A 20,894-nucleotide genomic window follows, 5' to 3' on the forward strand; every position below is an offset into this window, starting at 1 on the left:
GCTGGCTCCTACATTCAGAGCAAAGCTGTCAAGCCCTGCGTTCATGATTCCAGGACTGCTTTCATTTTTATCTGCTGTAACCTGGACTGATTGACATCAGATTTTCTTGGAAGAAATAAATAGGTGGTGCCCGTGAAGAGTGTCTCGGGGAGGCAATGGTGAAGATTGGCTGCATTGTGAGCAGTGATCGGCAGCCTGCACCACCCAGCGGCTGCCAGGGACGGGCAGTGCACATGTAAAGGGATGCCGGGGATGCCGGCTTCCATATAACACCGGTGCACTGAGCACATTGAGCTCTGCTCCAGACCAGCGCACGCAGCGGCAGCAGCTCCTACTAGTTGGCAGCGCAGGCTCTCCCAGCAAGGTGACTAGACTTGTGGTTGTGTGATCCCTCCAGTGCTCCCAGGGAAGGTGAGACAGCAGGCAGCCTTGGCTCCCTCATTTCATGCTTTTCCCCTCTTTGTGTCTCCAGCAGATGATGGCCAAGGTAGCCCTCCTATGTGTGTATGCAGCAGCCTGCAGTGGGGTTCTGGCAGCAGCTGCAGCAGCAACGGGCAGGTCAGACAGAGGCAATTTTCTGGATGATAAACAATGGCTAACCACCATATCCCAGTATGACAAGGATGCCGGACACTGGAATCGATTCCGAGATGTAAGTTCTCATCTGTCTTCTATTCTCCTTCTGCCCTTTAACTTGGATTATGCAGCGACACCCGCACCCCCCAATCCATCCCTTAGTACATAGCTACCACCTTGTCGCGATTCATGGTTTTTCCTTTGTAACTTTTATATTACCCACTACCGTTCTGCCGCTAGGTGCCTATTTCTATAGCAGACGGGAAGAAATGGGCTCTTCTTAACACAATTAAAAACTTCGGCACCACAGAGGTCACCCAACAAAACTCATCCAGCCCAATTTTAGGCATTTTTGGTTCTCGGTGCCTGCTGGGAAAAGAGAGCTAATTGGTGCCCTTTGCAGAGGTGTTGATTGATGCCCTGATTGGTGACACTGGAGCATTTTACCTGGAGTGATCAGCGTGTAATAAGCGTTAATAGAGAATGCGTTTAGCTGCAAATACGTCTGCCATAGTCCATTGATGAGATGACGATTTTATTTTCTTTGCATTGTTAACCCTTTCCCAATGAGTGGGTATGGCAGCATCATTTCTAGGCCTGTTCTGCATGGCTACATTTACAAGGCTTTTTTTTTTCTTATTAAATACTTCTTGCTTTGCTTCACTGAGCCTATAGCTGAGATGACGATGCTGAGTGCACAGGCGAGCAAGGCTCAGTGAATGGCTGATGCGTGGAATGAACCGTCCCTGCTAGACTGTGGGTGAGCTGTAGAATGCAGCACATAGGTGTTAGTGGATAGAGCTGCCCGCATGTGAACATCCATTCACCTCCTGAGGGCTGGATTGACTTCTCACTGTGCACTGTGACTTCTAAGGAGAGAGGCCAGAGCTGTGTGTGGTACCATTTGTGGTGTGGAGGAGGCAGGAAAAATACAGATGTTTCCACAAGGACCTCAGCGGAGTACATAAACTGTTCTGTTTTGGCTCGGGCAGCTGCTGGTAAAAGTAGAGGCGACCAAAGAAATACATTTGCCCTGTATGCCAAGTTTGAAAGTCCATTTACAAACTCATCGGGGACTATATCAAATTTCCTCTCCTACTGGTTTGTGGACTACTTTATTATTTATTGCAGGTACTTATACTTGTATAGCGCCGTCAATTTATGCAGTGCTTTACATATATATGTTGTGGGCAGCACAATGGCTAAATGGTTAGCACTTCTGCCTGGCAGCACTAGGGTCATTGGTTCAAATCCCAACCATGGTACCACCTGCCTGGAGTTTGCATGTTCTCCCTGTGCCTGCTGACATGCTGGTAGATGATTTGGCTCCTGTCGAAATTGGCCATAGTATGTATGAATGTAAGTTAGGGACCTTAGATTGTACACTCCTTGAGGATTAGGGACTGATGTGAATGTACAATATATATATGTAATGCTCTGCATAAATTGACTGTGCTATATAAGTTCCTGAAATAAAAAATATGTATTGTACATTCACATCAATCCCTAACCCTCAAGGGGCATACAATCTATTGTTCCTAACTTACATACACATACCAATACTACTACACTATACTAGTTTAGACAGGATCCAATTAACCTGTCTTTGGAGTGTGGGAGGAAATCGGAGTACCCAGAGGAAACCCACGCAGGCACAGGGAGAACACAGGGACTGATGTGAATGTACAATATATATATGTAATGCTCTGCATAAATTGACTGTGCTATATAAGTTCCTGAAATTAAAAAATATATATTGTACATTCACATCAGTCCCTAACCCTCAAGGGGCGTACAATCTATTGTTCCTAACTTACATACACATACTACTACTACACTATACTAGTTTAGACAGGATCCAATTAACCTGTCTTTGGAGTGTGGGAGGAAACCGGAGTACCCAGAGGAAACCCACGCAGGCACAGGGAGAACATGCAAACTCCAGTGTTGCCACCTCATCCCTTTAAAACCCAACGCATATTAATTACCCAGGTTCTGTGGCTGATTAAGGTGGTAATTAAACTCAGTGTCTTATCTGCATTAAATTAGCTTCAACCTACCAGCATGTCCAGGGGTGGACTGACCATTCGGGAACTCGGGCACTGCCCGGGGGTCAGTAGGGGGCCCCATGAGATGCCCCTGGTACCTTTCATAGGCTTTTTTGGGTGTGGTTTGAGTGTGGGCAAGGACACAGGGGCCCCATGATCCAATATTGCCCGGGGCCCCCATGAGTTGTCAGTCCGCCCCTGAGCATGTCTTTGCAGTGTGGGAGGAAACCGGAGTACCGAGAGGAAACCCATGCAGGCACAGGGAGAACATGCAAACTCCAGTGTTGCCACCTCATCCCTTTAAAACCCACCACATAATAATTACACAGGTTCTATGGCTGATTAAGACGGTAATTAAACTCCGTGTCTTATCTGCATTAAATTAGCCTCAACCTACGAGCATTTCTTTGGAGTGTGGGAGGAAACCGGAGTACCCGGAGGAAACCCATGCAGGCACAGGGAGAAAATGCAAACTCCAGTGTTGCCACCTTATCCCTTTAAAACCCAACACATATTAATTACACAGGTTCTGTGGCTGATTAAGATAGTAATTAAACTCACTTAGTGTCTTATCTGCATTAAATTAGCATCAACCAACCAGCATGTCTTTAGAGTGTGGGAGGAAACCGGAGTACTTGGAGGAAACCCACACAGGCACAGGGAGACTACTTTAGTGCCTAGTACTTCATTTGAGCAAACATTTTTTTGTCATTTTTTAATGGACTGTAGAGTACATTGCTGAAAGCATCTGGACACTCTTGTCCTGTGTCACTGGTCTTGCAGGGCAGAAATGTTGTCATTGAAATTGAATGTTGTGCTATGCTGCCCCCCTCTATCTGAACAGCCATGACTGAAGGTAGAATGAAACTGCAGGTGGTCAAAAGCAGGACTGAGCAGAAGAGGCATCTTCCTTGGGCACTTCAGCAGGAGGGGGTACAAAAAGAGCAGAGCCTGCAACCTATACTACCAATGTAGTTTGCAGCTCATGTAGGAAGGGGGTGCACTTTGTCCTTTTTGCCTAAGGGCCGGTTCACACTGTCGAAACACAGCCCAGATGCGTTTTTGCATGCACGTTTTTGACACGTTTTATGTGCATTACGTTTTTTTTTATGCGTTTCAGTGCATTTTTGATGCATTCCAGTTCATTTTTCCCCTCTCTTTTTCTTCAATCTAAATAGGGACATGTGCTTTCCAGTGCATTTTCGGTGCATTCTGGTGCGTTTTTTATGCATTTTACCAAGTTCCAGTGCAGTGCTGTGCAGACAAAATGCAGCATGTTCTACTTTTTTTTCTGCAACCGGAACGCACTGGAAATGCAAGTGCTGATGTGAACTATGACACTGACAACCATATAACCTACTTTCTGTGCATTTTGGATGCAGGAAAAACGCAACTGAAACGCATGTAGTGTGAGCTGGCCCTAAAGGAGTTTGTCCTTGCACTGGTCACCGGTGCTGGTTATCTCACTCTTGGCTTCCTGGCTACAACTTCCATGTTCCTTTGTAGCTTTTCTCACCAAAATGCAGTGAATATGGGACCTTAAGGGCGCGCTGTACTTAGAAAAATCTCAGCTTGACCCAATCCAGTCTTACACATGTTAACCAAATAGACTGAATTGGATTGAGCGGCAATTTTTCTAAGTATGATACACAATACTGGATGGCGATATTTTCAGCCAGCACCCCATTCCTGTGTACCAGCGGGACTACATGTATTAAGGGCATGTTGTCATCCAGAAAAAGGGGCACACAAGGCAGGGTGGCAAGAAAACCACAGCAATAGGTGCCCATGAACAGCATTTTATTCCTATGTCAGGAATCACCAGGAACATGCACAAAGTGAAGGATCTACAGGGGCGGACTGACAACTCATGGGGCCCCTGGGCAATAGGGGATCATGGGGCCACTGTGTCCTTGCCCAAACTCAAAAAAGCCTATGAAGAAGGTACCAGGGGAATTTCATGGGACCCCCTACTGACCCCGGGCCCTCGGGCAGTGCCCGAGTTTCCAAATGTTCACTCCGCCCCTGATCTACAGGTATTTTGGACAATTTAGGTAGGGGCAATTAATAATATGCGGGATAACAGTATGTGCCATATATGAGCTATTGAAGCAGTTTTGCTTTCTGGTTTTAGAGACATTTTAACCTCTTTCTGTCCACATATGTGTGGCAGCAAAGGGAGTCGGTTTTAATGCGCACATGCCATACATATGAGTCCATGGACAGTCAAGGTTTCTGTGCTGAGAGTGCGCTCACTGCGCATCCCCAGCACCAAGACCAAGGTGTCAAAGACAGCCTATCACAGCAGTCACGTGATTGGGAAGTAAGTCCGGCCCCCTGGCAGTATAGACCCACAGGGTCGCCGGGGCTGGACTGGAAGGGGTTAACACTACGTTTATTAACATATTTTAAAGATCACTGGCATGTAGTAATACCTAGCCAGGGGCGGACTGACCATTTGGAAACTCGGGCACCGCCCGAGGGCCCGGGGTCAGTAGGAGGCCCCATGAGATTCCCTTGGTACCTTTTTCATAGGCTTTTTTGAGTTTGGACAAGGACACAGGGGCCCCATGATCCCCTATTGCCCGGGGGCCCCAAGAGTTGTCAGTCCGCCTCTGCCCCTAGCAACCAATCAGAATATATATTTTTATCAGTCTGCCCTGTTTAAGCTGCTCAGAGCTGATTCGTTATGGCAGGTTACTATATATTGTTACTACTTGTACATTGCTAATATAAAAGAATGAATGTAACTTTTTTTTTTGACATTTTCTCAACCCAGTAAATAATATTGAGTCTGCTTTTTCATCCAGGAAGTACCTATCAGGCTCCATGCACACTGGGCGTTTTAATAACGCTGGTAATGTTAGCTGTGTAAAGTCACGTTAAAAACGTGAGTTTTTTTGCATTAGCGTTTAGCAGAGTTTTGCCACGTTTTTTCACATTTGCGTTTTTAGTGGAGTTTTTTTTTTGCTAAAAAAACCCATCCAAAAATATTGGTTTGCTGCATTTTACCGTGTTTTCCAGTGTTAGAGTGTTTTTACAGCTAAAAAACTCTAGAAACCCACTAGTCCTGGGTTTTTTTCCAGCCAAAAAAGTCTCTGCCAAAAAATGTTGATTACAGTCTATGTGTGCATGGACACATAGGATAACATGCTGGGGGGTTTACTGGCTGTAGAAAAAAATGCCAAAAGCCAAAAACAGCCGCTGTAAAAACATCCAGTGTGCATGACGACTAAAGACTTTTTTTTTTCTAGTGCTTTTTGCAAACATATGCATGTTCTTTAACACCTTCATGATGGAAGGTAAAACAAATCCTAATGCCTGAGTGCAATTTTGCAACTTTGACATGTGTTAGTAAAACTATACATATTATTACATCTACTTAGCGTATCCAGGTAAATTTATGCCATGCTTTTTTTCAGGACAAATTGGGCTTTTATTTGGTGGTAAATAATATATCTCCTATTTTGTATTATCAAAGGAAAACTGGCACAATATAGTGAAAAAAAATATACATTTTTTTTTTAAATGTAGCTGTTTATTTCTTACAATTAACATAACCTACCATCAAAGGATAGCCCAAAATAAAATATCCTGCTCCTGTTGATTGCAACGGAACCGCATATGTGTATGTTATTTGTTGTTTGTACCCATGGTAGGGCCCAAAAACATTTTGCTTTTTTAATCCTTCCTAAAACACACTAAGGGCTCATGTACACGGGGCGTTTGGAAAACTCTTCTGAACGCTGAGAACTGATTGCTAGAAAACGTAAGCTAAAAACGTCAGTTTATCCGCATTTACCCACCACGTATATGCGCATTTAGCCACATTTATGCACATTTGCGTTTAGAAACGTTTTTAAAGTTTAACCTCCGGAGACCCTCCCAAATGCCCAGAATGCACTGAAAAATAGTAAATAATTAACTATTTCAGACATTTGGTGAGAAATAGAGAGAGCAGAAGCAGAGAAAGCACTACTTTCTGATGGGTGTTGCAACTGTAGCAAAAGTTGCTTGTGAAACATGCTTGGCACTGTGGTAGGAGCTACATAGTGCTGTAATGCCTCCGGACGCATTCTGGAGTGCACACAACACTCCTTGTGCTTTTATGCTGTGTTTTGATGTGTTCCAGTACAGTTCTGTGCAGAAATAATGCAACACGTTCTACCATTTTTTTTCCTGCACGTGAAACCTGGAACTGACTGCACTGGTGTACTAGGTCCATTGGAATACATGGAAACCGCTGTGCATGCATTTTTGATGAGGAAAAAGGGCACTGGACAGCATCTGGATATGGACCAGCCCAAAAATGCGTCGAAACGAAAACACGCATAAACGCGGTTACAAGCGTTTGGCGTTTAAAACGCCCGTAAACTCTACTCCTGAAAGTGAATTTTGTGCTTTCAAAAAAATATTTGTAACCTCAACTGCCTGTAAACTACTGTAAACGACTATGTGTACATGGACACATAGGAAAACAAAGGAGAATTCGAGGGCTGCTGAAAAAACAGACACTGCTCCTAAATGTCAGTTTTACAGCTGCAGTGAACATGAGCCCTAACACTAACTGACACTGTTGCTAATTTGAAAAATCCTACCTAAAAAAAAACTGATCCTGATGATGACCTTTGACCCTAACATTGGTCTTAACCCTAACCCTGTTCTAGATCAAACCCTAATCTTGCTATCTTTTCATTATTTCTTATTATTATTATCATTTTTACACACAGTTTTGCTTGTTTGCACGTTTTTCTCTAGCAAGGAGAAAAACATGCAAAGGGTTTGATTTACTAAAACTGGAGTGTGGAAAATCAGGTGTAGCACTGCGCAGAAACCAATCAGCTGTCAGGTTTTATAGTCAAAGCTTAATTGAACAAGCTGAAGTTAGAAGCTGATTGGCTACCATGCACAGCTGCAGCACATTCTGAGTGCACCAATTTTAGTAAATCTCCCCCATCGTTCTATCTATTCAAGAGGAGAAACAAACACTGGGGTGGGCTGTACAGTGACTGATCTCTGTGATAGCCAATCAAAGGCTATCGCAGACATCAGGTGATGGGGAATCGGGCCTCCTGATCCATGATTGTTAGTACAAGAACAGGAGTTCTCAGTGAGAGTTCAGTCTTTGTGCTGGACACAGGTACGTATAGGTATGCAGGTACACATATATGTGGCATAAAGATTCACTTTCACAAGGCCACATATATATGTACAGTCGGTGGGAAGAGGTTAGGTGTTTTGAAAGCTCCTCCCACAACCTCCTACACTCTAGCTCCCTTGTCTCCTCTTCCCATGCTCATCTCCAGGACTTCTCGAGAGCATCCCCCATCCTCTGGAACTCTCTACCCCAATCTATCAGACTATCGCCTACTCTGCTCACTTTTAGGCGATCTCTGAAAACCTATTTCTTCCTATCCTGCCTTCAGCTAATAACAGAATCTTCTATTCCTCCTACCAGTCCATCCCCCACAGTTATTACCTTTTGTACCACCAGCCCTTCCCTCTTAGATTGTAAGCTCCAAGGAGCAGAGCCCTCCTAACCCTCTTGTATTGAACTGTATTGTTGCTGTATTGTCTCCCTTTATATTGTAAAGCGCTGAGCAAACTGTCGGTCCTGTATAAATCCTGTATTATGATGATGATAATAATAATAATTTGTTCATGTGCATGCAGGCTCTTGGGTGGGAAGAGAGTAGGATAAGATCAAAGGAAAACAGGTGTAAAAACACGTGCAACTTTTATGTTACGCATTTAGAGGTGCTTCCATTTAAGTCTATGGGGCTAAAAACAGGTGACACACCTCCTAAAAAATAAAAAAAAAAATAAAAATGCTCATGTACATTTTAAAATTTTGAGTGCCAGGCTTCCAGCAACTAAGTGCAGATATGTGAACATCCTGTATTGACAAGAATGGGTTTCCTATTGCTAAGCATTGTCACAGGTGTGAATGGGGACTAAAGCACTAACAGGACACAGTGTAGGGAAGCATGCAATCGAATTTGTACTAAAATAAATACTGTTGATTACACTAAAATATCCGGAACTACTGAGAAAATAGTGCCAACAATAAAATAGACAGTTCTGCCTGCAGTATAAGATAAACTTTCTTCTACATAACGAATGACAAACTTGGCCTTATCTTCTGATAGTACAGTTGATGGAAACATTGGGAAAAATTGATGACAAACTGAATTTAGGTTTTATAGAATTAAATTGATGCTAGCCAATAATAATGCAAATTTATTTCTTGCTTCTAACCATTTTGTTAAAAGTAAAGTTGAAGACAATTCAGAAAGAAAGTTTGTTTTTTTCTTTTCTTTTTTTTATTTGGATTAAGAAAATAGAATACAGAAGGGGTATAACTGGACAATGTCTGCTGTGCTTACTATGAGTACAGGAAAGGTTCTGCCGTACATCAGTTTGTACAGATTGTATATTATTTGCTGATAGAGGATAATAATATATTAGCATGCTTTATAAACAAGGCCTGTAGAGTGCTTTGGATTAGATTCTTTAAGGCTCTTGCTGGATAGATTTATTAGTTAGGAACTTCTTAGATTATTTTATGACGGAACACGTATGTACCTTGATGGAGATAATGTTTAACCACTTGCCCTCCTGAGGATTTACCCCCCCCCCCCTTTTCTGACCAGGCCATTTTTTGCAATACAGCGCTGCATTATTTTAACTGACAATTGCGCGGTCATGCAATGCTGCACCCAAATTAAATTTACATAATTTTTTCCCACAAATAGAGCTTTCTTTTGGTGGTATTTGATCACCTGTGCGGTTTTAATCTTTTGCGCTATGAACAAAAAAAGGGCAGAAAAATGTAGGCCAAAATGTATTCTACTACATGTCTTTGCTAAAAAATAAATCTCAGTACGTGTAAATTATTTGGTTTACGTGAAAGTTATAGTGACTACGAATGGTAATATATATACTGGATTTTTTTTTTTTTTAACTTTTAACTTTTTTTTTTACTAGTAATGGTGGTGATCAGCAACTTATAGCGGGACTGTGGCGGGTATTCTGACACTGGGGGGGAACTGATTTGGTGTCACTGACATCCCCAGTGTCACCAATACAGTGATCAGTGCTAATAAAAAGCATTGACACTGTGCTGATGGCACTGGGCAGGAAGGGGTTAACATGAGGGGCGATCAAAGGGTTAACTGTGTGCTGTTTTACTATGGGGGCTGTGTGTGTGCTTCATGGTAAGCTTGATTGTTTACAGTAAGCTTCATTCAAGCTTCACTGTAAGCACACTGTTTTGTATGGCTCTGCTATGCAGAGGCATACAAAGCAGTGTGCATAAGAGATCTGTATTGTTTACATATAAGTCTTTTCCCCCTCGGAAATCCTCGGAGATCGCCGGGTGCCATGCGGGAAATCACCAGCTGGGACCCAGTGGTTGACAGCCGCAAATGGCCATGCGGGTTGGGTGTGCACGCTCCCTACCCAGAACTTCAAAATCACATATATATCTGTGATTTTGCACACCCATGCCGCCCTGTAATGGTATTTCTGCTATAAGCAGTTAAAGTGTTACTAAACCCAGGACCCTACATTCACTATTTTTGGTCTCCCAGAGTACACAGAACATGGAAATGCAATTATTCTAGTAAATATAAACTGCTGAATACCTTTTCTTATCAGCAGTTAGAGCAGTCTTGTGACTTTTTTCAGTGTCCAGCCAAGCACTGGTTAAAGCTTGTAGGAGGAGTTTTAATTTTGCTCTAGGAGGATGCAGAACCCCTGACCTCTGTCTGGACAGTGCTGATTGGCCCCGTGCTGATCACATGCACCCTCTGTTGAAAAAAAAACCTCTAGCAATACACACCAAACTGAGCATGTGCAGAGTGACTTCATGCGATATGTCTTATCAGGTTATAAGAGGGGGACACTGTAAGTAGGCGAGGATCAGAGAAGAGAGGCTCAAACATAATTTTTACACAATGCAGAGGATCAACCCCTTAGGTTCCCAGTGAGTATAGCAAGCATTTTTTACTGCATATACAGACTGATCTTACTGTTGCGGGTTTATTAACACTTATTTGATTATCTATGGTCAAAATTTAAAATCATATAATAATTTTTAACTGTTTCTAGCCTACTCCTAATATTGTAAACCACCTTGAATTTTGTAAACTTACTTTGTGAAGATCTCCACATTTACTTCCTTGAAGTCTGTGACACCTATTCACTATGCTCTGGGAGTAGGGACTGCTGTGTCACACATTTCAGAGAGATTGCCTTCTGCTCTATAAATGAGCTCCAGTTTAGAATTTAAGTTCTAATGATTTATTAATCCTCTATTTATGCCTTTTTTCAACCTAACATAGTAGTTGAACACTATTACTTTTGCAGGCCTCTTTAAAGTGGTTATAAAGGCTGACATTTTTTTTACCTTCATGCATTCTATATTTGAAGGTAAAAAACCTTTAGTGTGCAGCTCCCTCCTCAGCCCACCTAATACTTACCTGAGCCCCATCTCGATCCAGCAATGTGCGCGAGAGCAGCGGCTCTTCTGAGTCATTGGCTAGAACACGAGGTGGCTTGGGAGTGAGCATGCACAAGCAGCCCCCGAAAAGAGGGGGATCAGTGCTGCTCTATGCAAAACCATTTAAAAAAGCAGATAAGTAGGACATGTTTATTATTTTAAAGAAAAAAAATAAAATAACAAGCCTTTAGAACCACTTTAACCGCTTCCCGACTGCCCTATAGCAGAAATACTGCTACAGGGCAGCACAGGTCTGCAAAATCACGCGTTTGTATAAATAAATATAAATACACACGTGATTTTGCATTACCAGGTAGGGGGCGTGCGAGCCACTTGGTCACGTGCCCTACCCGCTTCGCTGTTCCTGGCTGTCGATCACCGGGGCCCGGGGATTTAATTACTCACCGGCGCCCGGGGATTTCTGAAGATCTCCGATGGGGAGGAGAACTGTTTTGTTTACTAACAGTTCTCCTCCCTGTCAGCTCCGGCACACTGCTTTGGATGGCTGTTACCAGCACAGCCCTCCAGAGCAGTGTGATTACAGTGAAGCACACTGATACAGCCCCCTAGTAAAACACTCCCTGCACACAGTTAACCCTTTGATTGCCCCTCATGTTAACCCCTTCATGCCCAGTGTCATTAGTACAGTGTCAGTGCTTCTTTTTAGCACTGATCACTGTATTGGTGTCACTGGGGATGTCAGTTCCCCCTAGTGTCATAATGTCTGCCGCAGTCCCGTAGTCCCGCTATAAGTCACTGATCGCCGCCATTACTAGTAAAAATTACAAAAAAAACAAGTATATACTACATACCGCCATTTGTAGACGCTATGACTCTCACATAAACCAATTAATTTACACGTATTGGGATTTGTTTTAGCAAAGACATATAGCAGAATACATTTTGGCATAAATTTATGTAGTAAATTATGGCATAAATTTATAATGAAATTTGATTTTTAAAAAAAAAATTTATTGGACATATTTAATAGCAAAAAGTTAAAAATTGTGTTTTTTTCTCAAAATTGGTCCTTTTGTAATTTAGGTGCAGTGTTGCATGACCGTGCAATTATCAGTTAAAATAACGCAGTGCCGTAACAAAAAAAATAGCCTGGTCAGGAGGGGGGTAATCCTCAGGAGAGCAAGTGGTTATTGCCGATCTGGTATTAGATAGTGAAATGTAAAAACAATAATAAAAATAGTCAGTCATAATAATAAATATACCAATATAACATGGATGCAAAGTAAATATAACTTTTATTTGCTAGGTCTTATTTTCTACAACAAACATTATGGCTATTTGAAAGGAGTCTGTTATGAGCAAAAGAGTGTTTGAATGTGAAGTGGATAACAAATCAGATAAAATAACATGTTTCCTCTTAGGATGTCAGTGTCCAGATTAATGTTTCAATATGATCCAAAGTTTACTATTGGTGTAGCCTTGTTGAATATTTACTGCAGTATCCAGGCAAAGATCAATGCCAAGTATTCCCAGCTCTGTGCTGTATTGTCAGTTAGGTCTAAACTCTGGAAAGGCCACAAAAGCCTCAGTGTAAGCAGGGAAAACCTTAGGGCCAGTTCACACCACATGTAGTCCAGTGCGTTTTTTTTCTGCATCAAAAATGCATTGATAGTAGTTTACATGGTTTCCAATGGCATAGTTCACACTAGTGCAATCAGGTCCAGTATGTTCCAGTTTCAGGAAAAAAAAAGAACATGCTGCATTTTTTATGCACTGAACTGTACTGGAAATTGCATAAAAAACGCACCTAAACGCATCAAAAACACACTGGAACGCACATGTACTTATTTAAGTTGAAGAAAAAGAGAGGGGAAAAAATTAACCGGAATGCATCAAAAATGCATCAATAACTTGCATACAGAAACACATCCAGAACATATCTAGACTGCATATCTGTGAATCATCCCTTATGCCCATTTGACACTCGCACCCATTGTTTCATCTCAACAGGGGATCCCAAAATGATTCCCTGCTGTGTTAGATCAGAACAGCACAGATGTCACATATGTGACACCAGGGGCGGACTGACAACTCATGGGGCCCCCGGGCAATAGGGGATCATGGGGCCCCTGTGCCCTTGCCCAAACTCAAAAAAGCCTATGAAAAAGCTACCAGGGGCATCTCATGGGGCCCCCTACTGACCCCGGGCCCTCGGGCAGTACCCGAGTTTCCAAATGGTCAGTCCGCCCCTGTGTGACACGTGTTCTTTTCAATCTTTCCTCCATCTTGTGATAAAAAAAAAGATCCATGTAAAACCTATGTCCGGATGTAACTGGACGTGCATTCGCCTATATCTGTCCACATCCAGTCAGGTCAGGAAAATTGAACTTGTACATAAATTTATTGTATGTGATCCAACAAACCTGAACAAACCCAGATGTAGGCAGATATAAAGTAGCTGCACCTTTATTATCCATTCACAGGCTAGGGTCAGGGAGATGATGAGCTTATATTGCTTAACTGCTAGTAGAGAACAGGCTGGTCACCAGGACTGGATATGGATAGGAATACAGATCATCAGGCAAGAAAAACATTTTTAATGATGTATAGTATATGATATATTGATATATTGTATATATAACTGCTTGCTGACCGTGTAACATATATATAATATATATATATAAATATATATATATATATATATACACAGCAGTACGAAATATGGGCTGTGCTAAGAGTGCGTTCACTGCACGCTTCCGGCACACTGACCTAGCTGTCACCAACAGATCCTAATCTCATTTCTGATCAGAATCCAGTGATATGGTCTTCTGATCAAGTGACCATTATGAGGATTAATCACAGTGCTTACATGATAGAAAAACTGCAAGGTTAAGGGTTTAAGCAATTGCATATGCCCACAGTATCAAACTGGACCTTACTCATGCACTTTGGATCATTCTTTTTTTGCTCACATGTTTTAGCAGTTGAACAGTGTTTGCCAGAGATACGGGACTGGACTAATATGTATGGTCATCTGATTGCTTACACTGGCAACCAATCAGAGAATGATGACTTTTAGTCTGCTTAATTTTGCATTCAGTGAAAATGTATTTTACAAATAATCTTGGCACAAGGCCTTTGTATTCCAAGCACAGAGGGGTGTGTAAGATGTGTAAGCAAAATTAAATTTAACTAAAACTCCTTGAAGCTCCTTGTAACATGGAGGACATGTTAAAGAGAATCAGTCATGACTGGGCTAGTGCAGTAATCATAATTTTCAGATATAAAGGGAATGTGTAATGTCTCTGTACATATACTCCTATGACCATGCATTCTGTTCAGTGAAGCATGGCACTTTCTCTGTCCATACCACCTGCTACTGTTATAAACCTTTATAATGTTAACAAGAACGTGGCGCTATTAGACAATGCTTTGTATGACCAAACAACATTGACACACCATTATGAATAAGCACTAGTTTTCAGGGTGAAACGCGTTAACCTTTTTGTCCCTGACACTGTCTGTGATATGGATTTTATCAATAACAAATAAAGATTGAGTGCAGTGGATCTCGGATATTCTTTACCTTGCTTAACATTGGCACACTGGCTTACCCATGCCTCTTCAGCCACACCTGTAACAATGAGGACTGATGCACCGCAAATGGATTGAGGAGAATGAAGGCGCCATACTGGACACAATGCTATCCTCTCCCCCAAAATGTAGGATCAGTGACAAAACAGTATGCTTTAAATCTGATGTCTGTGCTAGGCAGTCATGTAAGGTGACAAATTAGACAATAACAATTCCAGTTATAACACAATTGACAGAAAACAGCCCTGAGCTAGAAGCAAAACAGAACTGTTATAAACCCCCACCAGCCAGAGTCTTCAAACGACTGCTAATGGTGTCATGTCGTAAGTGCCCTGTTGTAAATAGTCAGGAGAATAGGGATAGTAATAAACAGATAAACTGTCTGGATTTAAGGTGAAATACAATCTCCATAATTCTTGCTGTAGTGTAGTTGCATTCATGAAAAGTGGTTACACCAGTGTATGGGAAGAAGCTGTTTGTTGTCTGTTTTGTAATATTTTTTCTGTAATTTTTTTCTTTGCACTGCTTTTCTTATCTATCCTTAAAATTCTATTTACAAATTGTTAAGCTGAATCATTGAATGCTCCAACCAGATTTTACAGAAACTACTGCCTCTTTGGAGGAGCCACCATATTGTACACTCTGTTGCATTCCTGTCTTGGTGTGGCAGCAAGTGATAAAAACATTTCTTCTAAAAGATCATAATCACAACAGTGGATACTGTGAACAGTGTGTTTCCTTTATAACACATGGAGGCAACTTGATTTGTCTAAAGGGTTAACTGTTCCTTTAACTTGCTTCAGTGATGAGCACTGTCATCTAAGCTATCTGCTGGTGCTTGAATTGGATCTGAGAGTGTGATTGTCACAATATAGTAACTGGATAGTAACATTTAGAATATTAACACCAGGGATAGATGATCTAGGGAACATCCAATTGCCTCAAAGGGATCAGGAAGGACTTTTTTCTCCCACTGGAGCAAATTGGATCATGCTTTATTGGGGTTTGGGGTTGCTTTCCCTTGGATCAGTTGTGAGTATAGGATTGTGTATACAAAGCTTTACTATTTGCTTGTTTTTTGCTATTGGTTTCCAACGAATTAGATGGACGTGTGTCTTTTTCAACATAGTTAGCTATGTAACTATGTAACAAAGTCCACTTTAGGCCTCGTGCGCACAGATGTTTTCTTAACTCTCCTAGAATCTTGACACTTGGAAAACTGTATAACAGGTTTAGGCACGTTTAGCCACATCAAGCTTCTTCAAATTTTTCTGGCCATTGAAAAGTGTTAACGCAAGTTTACATGCATTTACATGTGTCTAGAAGTGTCAATTGTTTTTTTCTGACAAAACTCTGCTACTCCTGGATCCACTGGCAGTGGGGCTTTTTTCCTGCCTCTTAATTCTCCTGCCAGTAAACGCCTCCAAAACTGTGTGTGCAGTGACACATAGGCTAACATGCAGGGGGGTTTAGAGGCAGGAAAAAAAAAGACAGACTCCCCTAGGAGCAGCTGTAAAAATGTGCAGTGTGCATGGGGCCTTAGGTAAACCAAAACCATTCCCACCCCTTCCTCAGTTTTCTACAGACTATGAGGCAACAATCCTAGTATTAAGGTATTATTATTATTATACAGAATTTATATAGTGCCAAAAATTTGTGCAGCGCTTTACAATATAAGAGAGACAGTACAATTACAATACATTTCAGTACAGAAGGAATAGGAGGGCCCTGCTTGTGGAGCTTACAATCTAAAGGAAGGGGGAGATGATACAAAAGGTGATAGCTGCGGGGGATGATCTGGTGGAGGTGATTCAAGTACAGTTCTTAGGTAGAAGTGGGGTAGGCTTCTCTGAAGAAGTGTGTTTTCAAAGATCACCTAAAGGCAGACAGAGTGAGGGCTGACCGGACATACTATGGTAGGGAGTTCCAGAGGATGGGAGAGGCTCTGGAGAAGTCCTGGAGGCGAGCGTGAGAGGAGGTGATGAGGGAGCTAGAGAGGAAGATATCATGGGAGGAGCGGAGTGGGCGATTTGGCCGACATCTGTGAAGGAATTATGACTTGTTTCTGTGACCTGGTGACACTTAAGTATGTATGCAGTTAAGGACCAAGCAATAAATTAGCTGTAAAAAAAAGTCCTCACTGACCTCTGTAGCTGCATGCACCGTGGAGCAATTCATCTTCAAATTTTCCAGCAGCAATTCTTGATCTCTCAGCAGCTCCAATCTCCTTTCTCCTCTAAGCAACTAGGCAGCAGCCTTCAAACCTTTTAATCTCTAATGTACATACGGAATACATGTTTTAGAACAGGGGGCAGGGTTAGTTGAACTGTCTGACTGAACTACAGAGTTTAATAAGGGCCCTCTTTAAAAGCGACCCTGTCACTATGATACAAATAATAAACCCAGCCATACCTGGAAAAGAAGGGAAACCAACACCTTCAGGAATGCAGATCTCCTTGGGTCCCCTGTAGCGCTCACTGGTTCCTCCTGCAGATCTCCACCCATTGCAGGATACAGTAGTGATGGGAAGGTCAGCAGGAGGTGAGAGCTGCCGGGGACCCAGGAGATCTAGTGTCAGCTTCTCAGCAGAGTTCAAAGGAATATTGCTACAGAAAGATGTTTTGGTGGCACTGACATTTGGCAGAAGAATACAACTTTTTTTTACCCCTATAATATTTAGTCCATGCATATGCTTCTAAACATTTTGGTCCATTTACAAATAATAACTTGTAATGGCTTGCAGTTTCTTATAAATGTGTTTTTATTTAGACAGATTATAATTAAAAACAAAAAAAAAAAGCTGGCACCAATTACTTTGCTGCTAAATCCAGGCTCTTCGGTAATGAAGCCTATTTAAAAACCTTGATTTGTATATTCCTCCGAAAACAAAGATGTATTGAAGGAGACAAAGCCATGGCAGATTATCTGCATAATGATTACTGCTCAGCTTTCACAGCTGAAACTGGAAACGTCATTGGCAACAGCTGGACTATATTTATTGGTAGCAAAAAATAAAGTACAAAATATAGAGTGATTTAAGTAGTACTCATGTAGCAGTAAACCAGCAAGTCATTATCCAAAAAGCAGCATGGACCTATATTTAGCCAACCAATTAAGCCACCTGTTCAGAAGACTGATTATTTCCCATTGAACCCTTTCTACAACCATATAGTAATACCAAACTTTGGTTGATTTAGTCTAGTTAGTAGAGGGTTGCAACTCACCCTACTTGTAAGTTCCTATACTTGGAATTTTTAATGGATATTGCTGGAGTAAGACCAGGGAACAGAGAGGTGTTGGAGGCCAAAGGACAGGGGGTCATACTAACATAAATGTAAAGTATTATACTTTGTGTACTCGGTATGAATGCAAACCATCCGTTAATATTGAAGAAACCGGATGGCAGTCAGAAAAGTGCTGGTGGCCTAAATAGATGTGGCTTATATCTTAGGTGTGTGGAGGACCAGGAGATTAACACCCTTGAAAGTGTCTGTTGACAAAACCTTAGTCAAGGATTTTTGGTGAACAGAACAGTGTTCAGTGAGAGCTTTAACATTTTCCTAAAATCTAATAAGTCTTTCCACCTTGTAATCATTACACCATAAACAGCTCCTCTATGTGCTCAAAGATGCCAACAACAAAGCATGAACATAGGGTAAAAAATAGATATTCTACATGTTGTATTTTTTTTTTTGGACAAGTGAAGGCTGTGTTTTTCTCTTCTGTCATTACATAGCATATTGGTGTTTCATTTTTTATTGCAGGTACTTTATCTGAAGAAAACCATCTAGCACAAAAGATTAGGAGATAAATTCTCTCCTGGCCATTTTTGTGCTGTTTTAGTCCCAAAGCACTAGTGCTACTGTCCCACGTATTTTTGGGAGGTCAAGGTATGTTGTTAGCTCCTTATGCACATAATTTCCTGGCCCTTATACGGTATATTTTTTTAAAGTTAAATTGGTATGCTTTAGCCTATCAACTAATGAATATAGGACGAATGAATGAATGACTGTTACACCATTGTTTGGTGACATTTTTGTCACCAGGTAAGCAAACACTTGAGGATTTTATTTTTTTGTGCTTGTTGACCTTCATATATCTTTAAGACAGTATAACCTCCTAATTTGCTTATACTGAAACTTAAAGCAGATCTTCATAAATAGAAAGTTGCCTCCCGGCCATTCCTCCTCCGCTATTTGTATAGCATTTTTTTTGTTTGTTTACCCTTTTTTTCAGAAAAAAGGGTTCGATCCTGCCTCCGATATACATCATTTGCTTAGTAAACGGTGTGTACTGTGCCCGCTGTGCCTTAAGGAATATGTATGTCACATATCCCAGGTTGACTTTAGAGTTTCACTCATACAGAAGGAGGGCCTAGAGGTGCATCACTGGGAGGCCCACCGCCTAACCTAGAAGAGCCAGTGGGATTCCCGATGACGTCACACACAAACATGGCAGTGCAGGACCTGAACGGCAGTTGCTGAGAAGAGGATCTTGGCAGGACAATGCTGTATCTGCTGGGTGGGTGACTATTCAAACTGTGTAGAAACTGGATGAAGATGAGCAAGGGTAAAAACAAAAAGGGGTGGCAAATTAGTTGTAGCTCCTCCTCTGGATAATGTCTTCTTTTTCTTGATTCTCTGCCTCCCTCTTATGTTGCCTTTTCCTTGTCTCCCTAAATTGAACCTCAAACCATGCACACTATTGAATCATTTATAACACGTGGCTCAGATGCATCATAAGTAGCATTATTTGAGAAAACAACAGGGGTTGTTGGATGAAGTGCTCCTTATCCACCTACATCATTTCTACCATTAGATTTGCCACTAAAACTAATTGTAGAACTTTCAGTTACTGTATGAATTCTTTTTTCATCACATCCATCATTTGAAGGTATCTGAGACACTCTAGCAAACTGCAATATTTTGTTGGTTAACACATTGCCAGCCTAATGTTTTTCTTTAGGATTACTCTTTATTTCAGCGTCTGGTTTAGATGTCTTTTTTGTGCCTGACTGAGTCTGAGACACTGTAAGAAAAGTACTTATGTTTAGTTAGGCCTAAATAGGTTTGGTGTTTATTTACAAAGGAAATACTTTTGCAATAAAAAGTTGGGCACAAAAACAGAACTTTAATTTTTTGCCTGATGGTAACAGGATTTTGTTATAACTGTTAATTTTTATTTTTTCTAAGCAATTTGCAATGAATTCTGTGTTGAGGGATTAAGACTGAAGAACTGTAATAATATTTTTTATACTGTGTACAGATACAAGGAGACTAGCATGTTAAGATACAACAACTTCAACATTTGCTGGCCAACAATAGAAAATTAAAAGTTACTATATCTTTGTTGAAGCAAGTCAGTCATTTATTTGCATGAAAATGGTGGCTTGTTTTTGAGATTCTGAAATAAGGTTTTGGAGAAAGGTCACAAGGCAAGTGATTTTCTAATTCCACTGTTCAACCCTATTCCAACAAACCCTAATCTGACTCTGCTTTGGGAAATCCAGGTGTCATTTGAAAATATCCCTTATTTTGCGAATATGTTGTTGCCCAAATAATTTCAGTCAAAAATTAGCCATTATTTACAACTGATTTTCCTTTCATGATGGACAGCTCTTCGAGTTTTCCAGAAGCAAAAGCAGTGATCACTTTGTAAATAGGATTATATCCATGAGAGCCATTGACAAAGTTAGAACCTAATTTTATCCAGGGGCCTATACTAAAATCGTTGACATTTATGGTCCAACCAGAACTGAAAATGTGTCACAATTTAGCCTGCAGTTTTCCTGCCTTTGTAATGCTTACCTCCTTGTTGCAGTGCTTCTCCTAGACCTGTGATTCCATTCTCGTGTTGTTTGGCTACAGTGCTCACCTGCGTGTTGCCTGCTATTCTGTGGGTTTAGATTTTCTTTCCTTTCAATCACTTTCTGACCTACACCCCTGTTTGCTTCCCTATATAAGAAATGCTTAGTGCAGCCTACGTTACCTGAGCAACTGCCCAGTTCTCTCAGTTCCTGTTTGTCTATTACGTGTGTTCAGTGAATTCAGTGTCTGAGTTCCCATGTACTGACCCCGGCTTTGTCTACCATTTGTGCTTGCTTGCCTGCCACCCATTCTGACCTTAGCTTGTTTCTTGGATTTCATTTTTCTGCTGTTTGTACTCAGCACATGTGAGTGGTCTCCGCATCCTCAGCTGGGCGTATCTGAGGG

The 20,894-nt window shown here is 41.4% G+C and overlaps 1 protein-coding gene across 3 annotated transcripts in view; it reads left to right on the forward strand.

Annotated features, from left to right (window-relative positions):
* Window positions 1-209: 209 nt before the first annotated feature.
* The window catches only part of SPOCK3 (SPARC (osteonectin), cwcv and kazal like domains proteoglycan 3), a 526,000-nt gene continuing 505,315 nt past the window's right edge, over window positions 210-20,894 (forward strand). The window contains exons 1-2 of one of the 3 annotated variants that reach the window (XM_089670354.1): window positions 210-364; window positions 473-652. In XM_089670354.1, coding sequence (XP_089526480.1) covers window positions 476-652 — 177 coding nt within the window. In that variant the 5' untranslated portion in view covers window positions 210-364; window positions 473-475. Of the gene's footprint in view, window positions 365-445; window positions 653-20,894 lie in introns of those variants that run through there. The other 2 variants (XM_089670355.1, XM_089670353.1) reach the window with 2 other exon arrangements.

Source organism: Staurois parvus, unplaced genomic scaffold (assembly GCF_062004578.1).
Source record: "Staurois parvus isolate SC_StPar_1 unplaced genomic scaffold, SC_StPar_1.0 ptg000090l, whole genome shotgun sequence".
Lineage (NCBI taxonomy): Eukaryota > Metazoa > Chordata > Amphibia > Anura > Ranidae > Staurois > Staurois parvus.